The following is an 18,130-nucleotide window of genomic DNA, read 5'->3' as shown; positions in this document are numbered from 1 at the left end:
GTTTCAGCACACAGACAAGAAAGCCCCGCCATGCAGCTTCTGCGTGTCCTCCTTGGCGCTCTGGACCACCAAGCCCCATTGCATGGAGCAGGGCCTGCAGCAGAGGCACGGGTATGGCCTGTACCTCGCTTCTCCAACATCATCGACACAGCTGGCACCTTACAACCCAGGTGGGAAGCAGAAAGTGGCATATATTAGAATCATAGAATCATAGAATTGTCTAGGTTGGAAGGGACCTTTAAGATCATCAAGTCCAACCATCAACCTAACTCTGACAAAAACCACCACTACCCCATGTCCCTCAGCACCACGTCTGCCCGGCTTTTCAATCCTTCCAGGGATGGCGACTCCACCACTGCCCTGGGCAGCCTCTTCCAATGCTTGACAACCCTTTCAGTGAAGAAATTTTTCCTAATATCCATCCTAAACCTCCCCTGGTGCAACTTGAGGCTGTTTCCTCTTGTCCTACCACTTGTTGCTTGCGAGATGAGACTGACCCCCACCACTACGCCCTCCTTTCAGGGAGTTGTAGAGAGTGATAAAGTCTCCCCTCAGCCTCGTCTTCTCCAGGATCAACACCCCCAGCTCCCTCAGCCGCTGCTCATGAGACTTGTGCTCCAGACCCCTCAGCAGCTCCGTTGCCCTTCTCTGGACCCGCTGCAGCACCTCAATGTCTTTTTTTTGTGGTGAGGGGCGCAAAACTGGACATAGTACTCAAGGTGGGGCCTCACCAGTGCCAAGTACAGGCGTACAATCACTGCCCTAGTCCTGCTGGCCACACTGTTCCTGATACAGGCCAGGATGCTGTTGGCCTTCTTGGCCACCTGGGCACACGCTGGCTCGTATTTGGCTGGGCAGCTCTCCAGCCACTCTTCCCCAAACCTGTAGCGTTCATGGGGTTGTTGTGACCCAAGTGCAGGACCTGGCACTTGGCCTTGTTGAACCTCGTGCCATTGGCCTCGGCCCATCGATCCAGCCTGTCCAGTCCCTCTTGGGACTTTTAAATACCCTTTTGCCCACCAACTTTGATCTGCACTTTATTTCAGGTATTATCAGATTTGAAATGGCACGGGCTGTTTATGTATTTGGAATGTATCACAGCGAGGTGCCACATCCAATGCCCCTGACACAGCAGGGGCACAGCCCCAGCAGACAGCCCGCTCGCTGTCCCCACCCTCTTCTGCCCGACGCTTTACTGGAGGGCTCTCCCCACAGCCCAACCTGGCTACAGCCGGCCTCCTGCACGCTCCCTTTCTCACACACGGCAGCGCCCGGCAGCAGCCAGCTGCACCGCCGCCTCCCGCAGCTCCCAGCTCCCGGCTGGCGGCGGCCGCAGCGCCCGCCCCTGCCCGGGGGAGCCACCTCCTCCCGGGACGGGCACCGGGCCGCAGCGCCCGCCCGCCCCAGCGAAGGCTCACCGGCCCCTCAGCGCGACACAGCCGCTGCCGGTGCCTCCCACCGGGACGCCCCCGCTGGCGCCGGCCCTGCTAACGCAGCCGCGGGCTATCACCGCGACGAAAGGCTCCCGGCTCGGGCGGCCGGGGGCGGCGGCCGCTGCGGCGGTGACGGCGGAGGGCGGCCGCTCCCCCGCCGCCAGGCCCCGCCTGCCTGCGGCCAGGCTGGGAGCGAGCGGCGGGGCGGCGAGATGGCGGCCTCCCTGGGGCGCGCGGCGGCCGGTAACGGGGGGCCAGGCGGGGCGGAGCGGGCGGGCGGCGTGGGACTCGGCCCGGGGTGGCGGCGGGCCCGGGTGCCCCCGGCGGAGGGCGGCCCCGCGGCCTGAAGGGGCGGCGGGCGCGGGGCGGGAGCGCGCCGCCCCTCCGGCCGCGGGGTGCGGGAGCGGGCCCGGGCTCTCCGTGAGCCTTACGGACCACGGCAACACAGAACCGCGGTTACGAATGAAAACAAGGGGTTCTGACCCAGGCGGCAGTATATTAACAACTGACGCTAACCGGCTGAGAATAAACTTTCGCAGCAAACTTAATACTTATGGCGCAAGGAGGAGCTTGTCTTTTTAAGGTACAACTTGGAGGTCAAATGCAAAATCATTTTCCTTTCATTATAATTATTTGGACTGTTCACTCTCTTAATAGTAAGTAAGGCAGGTTAAACTCCCCATACCTAAACCACGCTGTCTCATTTGGTGGCCATGGCCTGCAGAACAGTGAATGAGAGACTGGGTGCTGTCAGGGATCGATCAGTGGGATGGGGGGATGAAAACACCTCTGTGTAATTGCACTTTGATGGAAGAAACCAGAACTGCAGCAAAGTGTGACTTGGTTTCTAGGAACTCTGGAGGCCACGTGATTCCCACAAGCCACCCCCCGGCACAGAGCAGAGCAGCACCAGGGGTGACCTAAACCCTGTCAGCTGTCAGAGTTTCCGAGATGTCAGTGCCACCTCGACACTCCATCTGGTCCAGAGAGCTAATGCACAGCCCCTGTGTGTCACACTCACAACGGCGACAGCAGCCACTTCATGCTTGAGAGCTGCCCTCAACCTGAGATGGGTGACAGTAGAGCAGTGCCCACACTTCTCACTGTGGCCCACACTTGTACAACCTCCCCATAGAAAACAGGGCTAAATTCAGCTGGATTTGGCTTGGTTTGATTCCTTAGCCATGCAAGTCAATGAACACTGCCCCACAGAAGGAGCACCAAGTCCATGAATAAACATTTGAAAGATGAGGACCTCCTTTTATGGGGTACTTCAGACTTGTTACTTTAAGTTCATAATCTTCTCTTTTATAGAATGTAAGCTTCAGTTGGTACAACTGTACATCTTTAAACTCTCATGTGCATAACACTAGTAGATCTGTCAACCATTAACAGAATAAAACCCAAATAGATCAATTTAAAAATATTCTTCAAATGAAGCTGAAGGTGGTGACATACATTCCACAGTATCACTGGGGCTAGGAAGCGAGCAATCATACATGAGACCAGGGTCAGGTGAATCTTCTCCAAAGGACAAAATATCTAGAAAAATTCAGATTTTGTTGTCAGCGTTTGAAAAATCAGGTCTTAAAAAAAACAGTAGGGGCAAATGTCCTATACCAGGAGAGGCATCTGCATGTGTGAATGTGGTCAGCATATGCAAGTTTTTCAAGCAGGACAGATACTCGGATAGATGCTTTAGTCACAGTGTCCACTGGCTTCAAAAGAAGCAGAGAAAGTACATTTTTTTAACATTGGAGAAAGTTAAGAATTACGTGAATAATTGTGTAAATCAGTAGAGAAATGCTTTTGGGATTGAAGAATTTAGGCACAGCAGTTAATAGGACTAGTTTTGTGATGTATGCATAAATATAACTGTTTCTTTCCTGAAACGTGAAAGTGATGGGGTTTCAGTCTGAAGTGTGCTGAAAAGCTTTCTTTTTCACTGCAGGGTCATCTTTTGATTATTGGATTAGAAGATTAGAATTTTAAGTAATCTATATAGTTACTAATCTATATAATGCAAGAAAAACACAAATGCTTTTTGTTTAATCTCAGTCAATTCATACCGGTAATTATGGGTTTAAAATTAAAGTGCCATATGCATATGAATAGAGTAGGATAAATTCACAAGACTTCATAGAATAAAGTAAAAAAAAACAAACCCAAACTTGCTGAAGAGTCCTCTGTCCCTACATACTCATAGGAAAAATTATATATAGACTTCTACCACCCAATCCATTAAGTGAGAGGAGGAAATGAAAAGATGCATGAATAATATTGTCGTATGAGTGGGCATTTAAGTATCTTTGACTTTACAAGAATTCTAGGAATTTACTTCACTTTTTCAATCTATTATCTTTCCAGGAAACACCACAAAAACCAAATATTTCTTGTGCAGAACCCAACAGCAATAGTATTTTCTATTCTTTTTGCTATTGCTTCAGTAATAGCTGAGTAACAGTCTGTGTCTCTACTTGCTGTCAATTTACTTGAAAACAGACAAAGTAGAAATTAAATTATAATAACCATGTAGTCATATGCCCCATGTCAAGTACAATGAGAATTATAGGTGGGAGATGTCAAAACGAATGGGAAAAATCCTAGCCTTTTCCATCAGTAAGGACTGCTTGAAAAATCTACATTAGTAGCATTTCTACTGAACTGTGGTTTTGTAATGCTTAGAAGAAGGAATGAAACAATAAAAGGCTCTAGGAAACATAACAAATGATATAGTAAGTGGTCCTTATCTTTCAAAATAATTTGGGTGAATACTGACCCCCTCTAAGTGGAAAAGTATCTCTTGCTTCAGCAAGAATTGAACCAGGTCTTACGAAAGGACCTCTGTAGGAAACAGAGCTATTTAGGTAGAAGTCGTGGAAGGACAGAAGGCAGACAGAAAAGACTGTATGGTGGCTGTTTGGTTTGGTTTGGTTTTTTTTTAATTTTTTAATGCATTATTTACTCTGGTGATCTGGTCAAACTCTAGTTAATTATCCATACCTCTAATGCCAACTAGATAGTACATATTTCTTATTTTTGTACATTATAAACCATTGCATAGTATTGCTTCCTCAGGCAATTGCTTTGTTCACCCCTGACACAGCTGCATTTAGATGGCAAGTCTATCTACAAAATAGTTTCAGCATTGACATTTGAAAAACAAGACTTTTTCTTCTGTGAGAAGTTGCTAGGGGATTTTTTTTTAATGTGTAGAAAGTTGAAAAGTACTTGGAAATATTGAGTTGCTCTACTATGCCAATATGATAGCCTAAAGGTAACTGGTGAAAAAGAATTGTCCAGAACTTCTGGCTGGGATGAAGGAGATGACAGGATGTACTGTGTGAAAGGCTGGCAAGAAATAGTGCAGGGCAGTTACTTGCAGAGCTAGACAAGTTTCTGGAAATCATGAGTGTAGGATGTAGATTTAGTATTATCAAATGATTCTGAATAGACTTACTTTTGTGACGCTAAGTCTTTGGAAGTATATATACATTGCACATTGTAATTCTAAGTCTCAAATACACACAAACTCTTCTTCTTCCATCCCAGCATAATGCTCAGAAAGGCTTAGTTTTAAGGACTGCATCAGTTGTCTTTGTGAAGAAAAATTAACGGATAGATGTAGAGTCTTGAATTCCTGGGAAATGGTAGTTCTCAGTTTCATACAGTGAAGCCAGCTGATTAATTACAGCTACTACTAACGCTGTGGAGTACAAAGAGTCTGAAAAAACGCAAGCCAGGCTATCCTCAGCGTATTGCAAAGCATACAGAATCTCAGTGCATCCTTGCCACAATCTCTTAGCAAAATAGCACATTTGTGAATTTAAAACTAAGAATGCCTCAAAGACTTCCAAAATGCTAAGATGCCTCTAGCTTGGCCTTGAGGCATTGGGAACTCTGACATGGCCTAAAGCAAACTTGCATGAAATTAAAATGTGGCTTTTATGAATATATCCTTTCATCTAATTCTAATTCTGATGCTAGAAACAACTGGTATGATCACAATTTTTCCCCCGCCCCCAACCTCTACAGATTCTAGTACTCTGACAGATTCATTTTTAATGTAATTCATTTGGAAGTATCCTCATTTTATATCTTTTTTCAGTACTTTAAAAAAAAAAAAACACCACAAAACCCAAGCAACCCTGGAACTATTTGTGAGCAACATAGCAATTTGACACAGATAGTGCAAAGTTCAGTACTGCCTTGTGAGAACAGTCAGTGAAGAGCTCTGTAGATATCTAAGCCGTTTTTCCTGACAGTTTCTCCATGACTTCTCCATCTTTTGTCTACGTTAGCCCTTATCATTGTGTCATATGGTCATCCAATATTTTTTTATAGTTACCTTTTTATTTATGAGGAGACAAATTATATTCCTTTTCTTTTGTAAGTCACTGAAGTCAGTGGCACTAGTTGCATTAAAAAAATCTGCTATGATTTTGACCTTTTAAAGATAACCTTCTAAATTGTTATTGGTCAGTTGGAGATGATGTTGTTCACAGTACTTATAACTGAAATATTTGCAAGCATCTTGAAACAGATCAGTGAAACTAAGTATAAGACCTGTATGGCATGTGAAAAGTAAGAAGGGCAAATGACTTCATCATTGGAGAAAGACAAAATAAGAAATCAAACTCAGAAGATTTTAGGATTCCTTAAGCCTCAGATGCAACGTGACATTTCTTTCCTTGATGGAGTTAGTTCTGACAGCTGAGAGCTTTTATCTTTTGGACAGTATCAGTTCTGTCCAAGGTTTTGTTTTGGTTTTCTTGTTTATTGTCATAATTTCTAGAGGTATGGACATACCCTCATTTCTTTCTCTATTTTGTAAGGAGCTCTGAAAAATTCTGAAGTCACTTTTAAGTATATTATACAGTTGACTGTTACAGTTGGCTAGGTGTTCCTCTTTCTAACAGGCATATGTAAGCACACAAAATTAGTGTTTGGATTTTTTTTTTTATATATACCTCTGAATAATTACATAGTCTCTGAAAAAAATTTTCATTGAGCTCTTACAACTACAGAATTAATTCTTTCCTTGGTCTCAGTCTACCTTCAGCTTTGCACGCTGGTGTGCTTATGACATATGAGTTATAAAGGCCTCATTAAAAGGGGAAAGAGCAGATATTGATCCTTTCTCAGAAGCATTATATCAGTGCTATTCACTTTTTTCAGGGCTTCTTACCAGATTGCAGACTTCAGCTCCCACTATACGAACTCTATCATCATCAAATTCCTTCTCTCAAAACATTCCAAGCTGTTTGTGGAAACTGGGCCGACTTAATCATGTAGCAATTGCAGTACCTGATTTGGAGAAAGCTCAGTCCTTATATAAAGATGTATTAGGAGCACAGGTGAGCGAGACTGTTGCTCTTCCTGAACATGGTGTCTACACTGTTTTTGTGGAGCTGGGAAATACCAAGCTGGAACTGCTACATCCTTTAGGAGAGAAAAGTCCCATTGCAAGCTTTCTGCAAAAAAACAAGACTGGAGGAATGCATCATATCTGCATTGAGGTACTTTAACGCAATATATCATATAAAATTGAGATATTAAAGTGTGCATAATGTTTTCAGAGGTTTGACCTGTGTCGAGAACAAATAAGGCTGACGTATTTGTGAGAATATATATTGCATGAGAAGTCTTAAAATTGCCTTTTTTCTTTGATTTTGATTTAAAATTGCATTTCCATTTGATTTTGGAAATCACAGTTCAACTTCATGAGCTATGCAATGATTTTTATCTCTTTTATGCTATAAAGATTAAATTGGGCAGTGGAGGGTTAAGTATCCAGTGTGGAAGGTGGACAAGCCCAGGGGCTTGTGAAGTGTGTTTGACAGGTGTCAACCTCCTGACATAGAAAGGACATACACTGGAAAAAGATGAAGTTGTAAGTTTAAGCTAAGGCATAGTTTAGATTTTCAGAAGTTTCTTCCTGTTTGATATTTAGTTGATAATTGTATAAAAAAGTCAAAAAAGATTGTCAGTTGTACTCACCAAACAGCAGTAATGTCTTCAGAGTTTATTCTGTCCTGTTCTTCCTTGTCCATCAAAGAGAGGTTGGTCTGGAAGTACACAAGATGTAAACGTGCGGGGTAAAGTACTTCCCTTATTTAGTATACTCATGTTTTAGTGTAGATGTTTGATGCAATATTTCATGTTGCAGCCTGTGGTCTATGTTTTTAATATTTTTACAGATCTGAGTCTCGCAAACTCTATTATTTCATGCAAAGTGTAATAATAAAAAATAATGGGATTACTGATGTGAGTAAAAATTGTTTTCAGAATACAACATAAAGACCTGTGCTTGCAGTTGCATGGTTTCTTTAAGAATTGCGAACTTTTGCATACACACAGACATTGCAATTTTTCTTACATTAAGTTTGCCTATTTGCAGATGTTCACGAATAAGAAAATTGATTCTTTTAAATTGGCCCTAAATTGTATTCCTAGGCAGTTCTGCTATAGAAATGTGAAAGACCTCAGCTCAATTTAAGAAACAGGGGGCACAGAAGAAAGAACTGATTTGCAGTAGGACTGAAAAAACCCTCCAACCCTCTGTAAAAACAGTGGTTCTTATTTATAGGTACAAGAGAAAGAAGTTGTAGGCATTTCTCAGCATAAAGAGCTCAGAGCTCCCAAGGGTTTCAAGTATATGTCCTCCCTTTTAAAACATTTCAAGAAACATTTGTTACCAGCTGAAATTGTTCCATGTAGATCTCCATTTTGTACGAGAGATGATCTTGTTGCAGATAAACCAAAAATGTTTGCCAAGGGAAGTCATACTGTTAATTATGAAAATTGAGAAGAATGGGACATGCTAATTATACCACGTTGGACAACATAGAAGTGTTGTGTTAAAAAAGAAAATTTTTAACTGTGTACAGTAGGTCAAGCAAGCCAGGAATCATCATTTAGCAGTTAATTTCCATTAATCAGGTGAGCTAGTGCTACTCGCAGCCAGATTTTCCTCAATGAAGTCTTGTAACTCACTAATAGGTTCTCCAAGCAAAAAAAAAAAAAAGATTGTCCTAAGTCTTTCATGTTTGTCTCCACAAATGGAAGATTATAGACTAATTTACATGGAGAACAAAAGCGATCCATTGTTGACCTGCTGTTTAAGTGGGACTGAAGACAGATTTGGTCACTACCATAGTCAATAAAAAAGATACTAATGTCCCTCCTCCAATTTTCCAATCTCCTCAGAATGGAAAATCTTACAATTTCAAAGATAGGTCATCTTCTGAAGTTGCGCAAAAATAGTTTTGAGAAAAACTGTAAAAGAACTTCACTGTCAAATGATTGTTCACTTGAAATTTTAAAAATATTTTGTAGAAGTATCTTTCTGTGAACAATTTTATTGCAAAAAGCATAATTGCAAAAATTCTTTCTGTACTGAAAAGCCCAACAAGTTTCTCAAAATGCTTTTAATTTCTTCCTTATCTCTTATTATTCAAAGGAAAATTTTAGACAGATGTTTTGATAGGGAATTTGTTTCAGACAAAATAAGCATTTTAAGAACAAATTAAATTATTCCTGACCAGCTATAATTGAATTTAATACATGCAATGAAAAGCATGCTGGACACTTGGTCAAATAAGAGAGAAATCTGAGCCTGATACTCGCCTACCACGGATGCACCCACAGGCTTTCCACTGTTCACTCTCATTGCTTCCTTGGGGACGCAGTAATTCATTCCAGCTGAGCCCAGACACGGTTCCTCTTCTGGCCATCTCTGCAGGACAGGAGCAGCAGCTGCAGTAGCTTTTCTGCTTGGGGAAACAACCTGGAGGGGGCTATGGCACACATTACGTGTGCTGTTTTATTTAAGATAAAACTTGACAGACATTTCTTTTTTTTTTTTTTAGCAGACTGGTAGTCGTGTAGGAAGAACTGCAGTGAGTTCAGAATTTTCATGAACAAAACTGCTGCGAATGAGTAGGAATTAACTGATGTCTGTTCCTCTGAATTAAAGCTAGGTATTTCCTTCTTCCCTACAATGGCATCATGCAAGTTTATTTACCAAATTATGTCCAGACACCTCAGTCTTGAAAAACAGCAATGCTATTATTTTAATTCTAGGTCTTTATTGATTATTGACTATTAGATTTGATAAACTGAGTGCTAATCTTATAATTTCAAAGAATTAATGCATTTAAGGTTTGGGAAAATTCAAATTTCATCTGATGACATGACATCAGAATTAAGATCACATTATACAGTGTAGATATGTTTTTGTTAATCATGTATTTTTGCAGGAAACTATACTGAAATATTACGTTAAAGGATATTATTGTAATTAAGTTCAATGGGAAAACCAGGTCATATTCTGGGTATATTTCTGATAATTCAAGGTTTTTCTTAGGAAACTTTGTGAAGCTTAACCTACTCAGGAGGAGGATATGTAAATCTAAAAGGGACTTTCCTTTTACCTTTTGCCCATTGCCCTCCCTCTTCATCAGCATCTAATGACTCAGTGTTCTGTCATCAATTAGACAGGGAGGCATTCTTCTTTAGTTATTGATAGTTTGAAAGCAATGTGATCTTCTTAGTAATAGTAATGCAGAGTTTAGATTATTTATGGAGTACTTATAAAGTAACAACATAAAAAAATCAATGGGCTTTGTGTGGGAGTGATTTTTGTTTAGCAATTTCTTAAATACAGCACTATCTATTAAAACAACGTTTTATAAAATCTTCAAATAACAAATGCAAACTTCTGTAAGATTTTTATTTCTAAGACTACATGTTTTAAAACTGTTTTATAATTTATTTCCAGAATTCTATTAGAATTTAGAAATAACATTTTAGTAAGGAATTATATTATTGCTCCTAAATGTAGAATCTGCATAATACCGTGTAATATGTTAATATGTGTGAACTGTATTTTTCTTTTATAAGGTTGATGACATAAAAGCTGCTATGACAGAACTGAAGAAAAAAAAGATAAGAATATTGAGTGAAGAGCCAAAAATAGGTGCACATGGCAAACCTGTGATTTTTCTTCACCCTAAAGATTGCCACGGAGTCCTTGTGGAACTTGAGCAAGCTTGAGCTGTAATATTCATAAATAAAACAATAGATTAGTTGTGAAGTTACTGAGCTGGTGCTGGGAATATTGATGTGGTATTCAGCCTTTACAAGTTCACTGTAGTTCCTGTGTATTAAGTACAGCTTTTGAGTACTGAAATAATGCTACAGTTTTAGGGTAATTTTGTTTTTATTGTTGTTGTTGATCTGATTTTCAGAATTAGTATGTTGACATTTCTTGAATTCTTTGTGATTCTAAAGACAAATACATCAGCCAAGTTACAAACAGTAATTTATGTTCTGTTGCCTTATGTTTGCAGCATGGTTTTACCTCTGTAACCACAGAAACTGTACAGTTTCTAGGTCATCCCACATTATTTTGTTCTACATTTCAGAGCAGAGACCCACTTCTCAGTGACAACAATATAGCTTAGATATTCCCTTTAGAAATAAAGGAAAAAGGAACATTGTATTTTTCTGTTTTCACCATGCACCATCTGTGCTTCATGCTGATTGATTGGTTCATGCAATAAAAAAATCCTTATGTTATTGTATGAGTGTCTGCAACCAGTAAATAAGTTTTCCTTGGCATAACAATTACTGCCAAGGAAGTTACCATGCATAAATCATCATTTAGTTGTTTTAGGAACTCTATGGATATGCAGGCAACAAGAGAAGAATAGCTGAAATGTATTTCAGACTGTAACATACTTGTCACATTTTTGTTTTTTCAGGTATTGAATTTTTTTTTTCCAAGCTTTATCCATAGGGAGGTATCTCGGAGAGACCTGAACAAATAGCGATTCATCTTTTCGTTCACTTTATAAATATTGTTTTCCTATGCAAAAGCACTTAAAAAATCAGTGGAAACACAAGCTGCATAAGTCTTGGTTATGTACACTGTCTTTAACATCAGAGAGCATGCCCGCATACTGATGTTTCTGATAGACTGCAGTCACAGTTTGTTGACTTATTCATGGACAGACTTGGCTTTAATGGTGTATGTTAAGCAAGCAGTGTTTGTCCTGCTACTTTCTTTTATAGGTTTGTTTTGACACATCGGCTATAGAAATTGAAGACTTGCTGTTTCTCTCTCTAGTCTTCTTAATCCATAAAAGTAATTTTTTTTCCTAGCTAAACCACAGTCTGAAGTTATATTTTCCTACATCTCTGCATATTCAGTTAATAGGTTCAGCTTGATATAAAGTAAGTTCATTTTAGTCTAGGAGAATTTTTACTTAATGGAAATGGAATTATTTGTATTCTGTGTCATGTTTGCCACAACAAAATGCAAGTATAATGTTGACCTGAGATTTAAAGACTTTGGTCTTTAAAGACATTGTTGCTTCCTCATGAATTTTACTTCTAAAAAAACCTCTGCAACACCGTGCAATTTTTTAAAACGAGATAGTTTTGTACTCAAAATAAGTACTCCTTCTGTCATATTTTAAGAAAAATAAGTCTTCTGCAGGGTTCTTGCATTTCATCAAATCACTGTTTAGATGGTAGTTTGTGATCTAAATTGTTTGAATTTAGAAATCCTAAGGCTCCTGATGGAGAAGCAGGATGATTTGATATATTCCTGAAATATGATTCTGCTATTCTAGGAGACATTCTATTAGCAAAGCTGCTTTTGTCTTTCTAGTCTTTCAAAGACGGGGAGGCATCTTTTCTGCAGAACTAGCCCAGGAATGCCAAGACTAGAAGCCTTGCTGGTTACATGTCAAGATAATTGAACAGACATCTTTGAACCTAATACCCTTAGTTTGGTGCAACAGAAAACAGAGCAGGCCTCCTTAGGTTCATACTCCCATTTCTTTGTCCTTGTCTGAAGGAGATGGTATTTTGTGTATGACATCTAGCAATACACTCAGAGCAGTAGCTTGATATAGTACTAGGTAATGGAGATTTTGAGTAAACAATACTTACTCCACTTGCCTCATTGTACTTCCCATCTTATTAGCAGAAAGAAGCTTGTAATGCTTTTAGCTAGTAACCAGCAATTTTCCTGACTGACTGCAGTGGAGCTGCCTAGCACTAAGTCAGCTGATGTATTTTGTTCATCATAGCTAGGTCATGCTGTTATCTCATTCACAGTTTATACATTTCATCTGACTCCTTCTAAGGTGGAAGTCAAGATATTAGCAAAAAAACCACCACCAACAACAACAAAAAAGGAGCTTAGATCTGTAAAATTAGCTAATACCCAAAACTGGGGTATGCTTATTACAAACTCTTACCATTTGGTGGGATCAGACTCCCTTACTTGTCTGGGTATGCACTACAAGATATGAGAGTTTCCACCTCTGGAGCTCTGGACTTGAAAGGGATAGCCAAGAGAGCTGGACAGCTAAAGAATGTGAAGACAGCTAAGATGCATTGAGAGAAGTTTCCTGTTCATAAGCCTAACTCCCATAGACTTCAGTGGGAATAGGATCAATCCCCATACTTGTAACAAATATTCTAATCCTTCACCTTAAACGAGAGCCTTCAAAAGTCATCCTTTGTTCTGACTTTCTAAGCGTTTGGGTGGGGGGGTGTTAGACATGTGAGCTTACCCTTTGTCACTGCCATGGTTATAAAATGGGTATAACATCAAGAAAAACAGTGGAAATTCAGGGATGGAAACTGGAGCAACAGAGAACTCTGATTTGTTTCTTCCGGTGGAGGGACACTTAATGATATACCCCTACTACACCAGTATACAACTTCTGGAAAAAACAACACTGATTCAAATTAACTGGTGCCTGATCAGCTCGGAAGGCAACTAGGCTTTGACTATGGGTATTTGGGGTAGTTTTTCCAAAAAGTATGGTGAATCCTTCTTTTCTGATAAGATCAAGCTTTTCAGAAGATGAAGTGTTATTATTTTGTCAGTAAATTTTGTCATGCTTGGGTCATTTGTCACATGCAAGTTCCCTGTTCCAGTCTCTCCATGTGCCTTTTTTCTCCTCTGAGCTCGAGCATGTTCCCATTTTATGCTGCCTAAGGCAGACAAGACACATTTTTATGGACTCCATCAACATTATTCAGGCAGCTAAAGGGCTCATAATTAAATTATGCAAAATATCTTTTTTGACTTCCTCTATGCAACCCTCAAGTCTCTCCTAAGTGGGACGAGGAGAACAGGCTGCAGAATGAATCCCATTCTGTATGATGAGACGAACCTAGAATCAAACTCAAAAGCTGAGAAAAGAACTAACTACATGCCTTTTAAAAGCTAACCTTACAGTTTTACAAATCTGCAAAAAGTCTGTTCCCATCATGCTTACACTGCAATTAATTCACCTGAATTAAAAAAAAAAACAAACCAACAAACAACACTGGGTATTTCATTCTGAATTCAATTGCTTTCATTATTACCATATTTATCCAATTTATCACAAGTTTTGGAAGAATGTATTCTATCATGATGTCACAGCTACAGTGCTTTAATACAGTTAACACAGCCTGAAAATTTAGAAAGCTGTGAATGAATTACAAGAGGAACTGAAGATGGCACTTGCTTCTGCAGACCACTTCCTGGGTGGATAATACTTCTGTGTTTAATGCTGATACTAGAGCTTACTTTCTTAATGCACATCAGAAGCATTGCTGTTTATTCTTAAAGACAGTCCTTCGATTAGGTCTTTATTGCTAAGATAGATGAATGGAAGATGCTGTGACCAAGGAAATCTTGTAGAAAGACCAAGAAACATGGAGATATTCAAAATATCTACTTGAGGTACTTACAGTAGGTGCTCTGAATTATTTCTTTGGTGCTTCATTTGATTCTCTCCTTGCAAGAAATTCTTCCTGTAGTGATCTGACTTGGGTTTGTTGGACTCAAGAACCCTTAATTAAGAGAAAAAGTTAAATTTTTCAATAAACGCTTGATTCTTTTACCAAGGCAGTGTCATCTTGGCCAAATTATTAAACTGGGAAAATGAAGAAATCCCTAAAATGGTAGCCCTGGTGCTTCCTATAAGGGTGCTGGGTGGCACTAGATACAGAAAGGTAACCGACAGTTTAAACTTGGGACATTGAATCATATAAGATTAATATGGAAATGGAAACTAACAACAATGTATAAATTAATTGGCACAATGCTGACATTTTAAAATGTAAGACCTCACCTCCTCAGAAATGCAAAATCTTTCACCTTTGATAAGCATTTTCAAAGCAGCCAGAACATGTTATGAAATGTAAATTTATCTTATTGTGAAGGAGGGAAGTTTGCCTCCTGGGATGGTATAATCCTTAAGTATCTATAAATTATGTCATCTATCTAGTTTTCATGTTCATTTGCTCTGTCTTGCATATTGTTAAACAACATTGTTAACTGCAAAGTTTATAGCACAGATTCACAAGTGAAAGAGTTCTCTCAAGCATTTTAAAGTAATGATACATTTTGAAGCACTTCATGACTTTTCTAGGTGTAATCTAAAGTGATCTTTTAACTGTTAGACTTTCTTAACATAAAAACAGTGAATAGGTACTAAAATCTTCTATAAAATAGATCTTCAATAAAGATTTCTACTGATTTTTAATATTGCATTTTTCAGTTATAAAGATAGGTTTAAACCATGATTTAAAAAAAAAATTCTGTAGTAACTAGTAACTGCGGGTACTCTGAATGCATATGTGATGATGCACTGTTAGCATTAAATGGGGGCAACATCCTACTTCTGCGTCTTTGGCTGGCTTATATGGAAAAGATTATTTCCAGAAATTGAAGAGTAGCAGAGAAATGTGTTATTGGACTGATTTTATGCACCTTATTTTTACCTTCCATTCTGGTATGTAATTTTCTATAACCATCTGTCTCTCCAAAATGAGGTGGAGGGTGAATGTTTGTTAGGAACTTAAATGTAAGAAGTTAAATCTATATCCCACTCCCTTTGGGACCCCTGCAGTCTTTGAGAAGTCAGTTGTAGTACAATACTTGCAGTTGCAGTAACTTCAAAAAGAAAACACATACCTGCCCTATCTAGCCTGGAATACTGCTTTTGGTATATTGATTGAGAAAAGTGAAAACTTCCTCATATACATGAGGCTATTTCATCAAGTTAGCAATTTTGAGAATGCCAAATGTTTAAACAACCCATCTACAGATTATATAACTTCTTGTAGTTCCATGTAAAACATACATGCATTACGGTTTATGTCATGTTTGAGTTCTCATTATCTTCAAAAGAGAACCAAAACCAGTCAAGTAATTAGGATATAGTGAGGGACAGATGAGAAAAGCCACCATAGAAAACCATGATAGAAAATAGCCTCTTAGTAGCAAATGGCTATTCTGTAGTTAGTGAATCTTAACAACTAAACAATAAACAAGAATAAAATGTTGTACTTTGCATGTACTTTGCATGTACATGAAATTTGACTTGGTGCTAAGCAGCTGGTATAGCTACCCCACAGCAAACAAAAGCACACCAAGTTGTACACACAGCAATTATAGTGCGCACTGATATCTAGCTGACTGGAATGCAATATAATTATATTAGGACAGCTTTTCACTTTTGCTATCATGAGAAAGATTACTTTTTACACTCACAAATAGCTACGAATCTCAAATTTGCATACTTAAGAGCAAGTCCTGTTAAAATTGGCCTGAGTGCTTGATCTCATGTATGTTCGTTTACAAAGGATACAAAGTGATCACCATCACCTAGCTGCAGTAGAAAGATCTAGTAGTTTGTAATAAAAGGCCTGAAGAACCAACTATGTTTTATTATTCACTGTTAGAAGTGTTTTTAGAGAAACCCACTTCAGTGAGCTTTTAAATATTACACATCACATCCTCCATTTTTAATCATTATGGGGGGTTTCATGTTTTATCTGCAGAAGGGCATAAAAATAATGATTTGATCTCATAAATCTGTCTGTATGATGGAATGTGACTAAGTCCAGTGCTGCCTCCTGCTGTAATGTTCAAACTTTTGGTGTTTGATTTGATTTTTGTTGCACTGGAGCACCTCAAGCAAGAAAGAAACCTGAGGTCATCAACCAGCAAGATTACATAGCTAACATTCAGGAATGAGCTTGACAGAAAAATGGTATGGAAGACTCACAGAAAACAACATATGCTATGGCCCACCACCGAAGCAGGGTCCCCAGGTGTACAGACCGCCAGTGCAGGATGGCCTTGCCACACGTCACAGCGGGACTGGAGGCCTCCAACAAACATACCTGCCTACTGCTGCTGCTGGAGGGCTCCTGAAGGATAGCCCGACTGAAGGGCTGCTCCAGCCTGGGAGGGGCTCTTTATCAGGGAGTGTAGCAATAGGACGAGGGGTAATAGGTTTAAACTGAAAGAAGGTGGATTTGGATTAGATATGAGGAAGAAATTCTTTACTGTGAGGGTGGTGAGACACTGGCACAGGTTGCCCAGAGGAACTGTGGTTGCCCCATCCCTGGAGGTGTTCAAGGCCAGGCTGGATGGGGCTTTGAGTGACCTGGTCTGGTGGGAGGTGTCCTGCCCAGCACAGGGGGGTTGGAACTAGATGATCTTTAAGGTCCCTTCCAACCTAAACCATTCTATAATTCTGCGATCCTGCAGTCTGGAGTCACTACAGTGACGTACCCTGACGTCGGCTCTCCTCAGTGTCCAGATCTGGGCAAACTCCTCCATGGGCACGCTGGCGCAGAGCTGGGCCTCCCGCCTTTCAGTGTCTGTGGAAGAGCACATTTGACAGGTGAGTCCCTATCACCAAGCCACCCACTTTTTGTGACATTTTGTGAGAAACTCGGGGGCGTACTGTCACCCCAAAGTCCAAGTGCAACTCATCACAACTCCCACTGATGGTTACGGCTTGAGCAGGAGGCGGGGGGGGGGGGAAGGGGGGGAGCCCACGGCCACACGTACACACACGGCACCACCGCACCGGCCCTGCGTGAGGCAGCGCGAGGAGTTCTGCCATTACCTCTTCCAACCTGGCTGGGAGCCGGCCGAGCACGACCCTGTCAGCGGAGAGCGACGCCCGCGCTGCGGGGCACGGAGGCTGGCAGGCAGGGCCGCGGGCAACCGAGCGGGGCGGGCGGCGGGCCGGGGAGGGCGGGAGGGCTGAGGCGATGCTGAGGGGAGGCGGGAGACTGCGGGCCGCCCCGCCGGCCCGGCCCCCCCTGAGGCGCCGCGGCGGCCGGGCTGTGCGCCATGCAGGTTCCCGGGCGGCCGGCGCTATTCTCGCACGCAGCTTCCCGGGCCCACCCGCCGCCTCGGTGTGTGGCGCTGAGGCAGGCACACAAAAGAGCGGCTGCAGCTGCCCCCGCGTCCCCGCCGCGGCGCCTCACGGGTGGGGATCGGCCCCGCCGCTGCCAGCAGGGGTAAGGAGCGGGGGTCGCGGGACGGGGGACCGGCGGCCGGTGTCGTCGCGGGGAGCGGCGGCTCCGCCGGGGGTGGGTCGGCAGCATCCCCGCGGATCCCCTCAGGGGAGCAGGCGCTGGGGGGACGCCGCGGCCACCCCCGCCCCGCCCGAGCGCGGACGTTGCTCCCCTCGAAATGGGGGCTGAGGGCTGCCCGCCCCGCGAGTAGCTGCCCCCGCCTCATCCCCATCCCCATCCCCTGGCAGCGCAGCTGCCCGCAAGCGGCTGGGGTGACGGGGAGCCCCTGCGGCATGGCGTCGCCGCCGGTGTGGCGGCGGCGGGGGGCTCCGGCACAGGGAGCCCCACATGTCCCCCGC

General features: G+C 41.8%; 2 protein-coding genes across 20 annotated transcripts in view; both read left to right on the top strand.

Moving 5' to 3' along the window:
• The first annotated feature begins 1,434 nt into the window (after positions 1–1,434).
• Positions 1,435–13,813, top strand: MCEE (methylmalonyl-CoA epimerase). Its single transcript, XM_074600454.1, has 3 exons — positions 1,435–1,676; positions 6,612–6,952; positions 10,338–13,813. The coding sequence occupies exons 1-3, from the start codon at positions 1,646–1,648 to the stop codon at positions 10,488–10,490; spliced, it is 525 nt and encodes a 174-aa protein (XP_074456555.1). The 5' UTR covers positions 1,435–1,645; the 3' UTR covers positions 10,491–13,813.
• A 3,464-nt stretch (positions 13,814–17,277) lies between these two features.
• APBA2 (amyloid beta precursor protein binding family A member 2) overlaps positions 17,278–18,130 on the top strand; it is a 109,177-nt gene continuing 108,324 nt past the window's right edge. For 8 of the 19 annotated variants that reach the window (XR_012588990.1, XR_012588985.1, XR_012588991.1 and 5 more), the window contains exon 1: positions 17,584–17,774. The gene's annotated coding sequence lies outside the window, so the exon portion shown is untranslated. Of the gene's footprint in view, positions 17,460–17,580; positions 17,775–18,130 lie in introns of those variants that run through there. The other 11 variants (XR_012588988.1, XR_012588986.1, XM_074600444.1 and 8 more) reach the window with 5 other exon arrangements.

The sequence above is a fragment of the Larus michahellis genome, chromosome 9, assembly GCF_964199755.1.
Source record: "Larus michahellis chromosome 9, bLarMic1.1, whole genome shotgun sequence".
Taxonomy (NCBI): domain Eukaryota; kingdom Metazoa; phylum Chordata; class Aves; order Charadriiformes; family Laridae; genus Larus; species Larus michahellis.
This window is presented reverse-complemented; position numbering and strand designations above follow the sequence as displayed.

Excerpts from the sequence above, each read along its gene's own strand:
- MCEE (XM_074600454.1), top strand. The coding sequence starts at position 1,646 with ATGGCGGCCTCCCTGGGGCGCGCGGCGGCCG. Across the intron at positions 1,677-6,611 it reads CCTGGGGCGCGCGGCGGCCG|GGCTTCTTACCAGATTGCAG; the intron begins GTAACGGGGGGC and ends CACTTTTTTCAG. Across the intron at positions 6,953-10,337 it reads TGCATCATATCTGCATTGAG|GTTGATGACATAAAAGCTGC; the intron begins GTACTTTAACGC and ends TTCTTTTATAAG.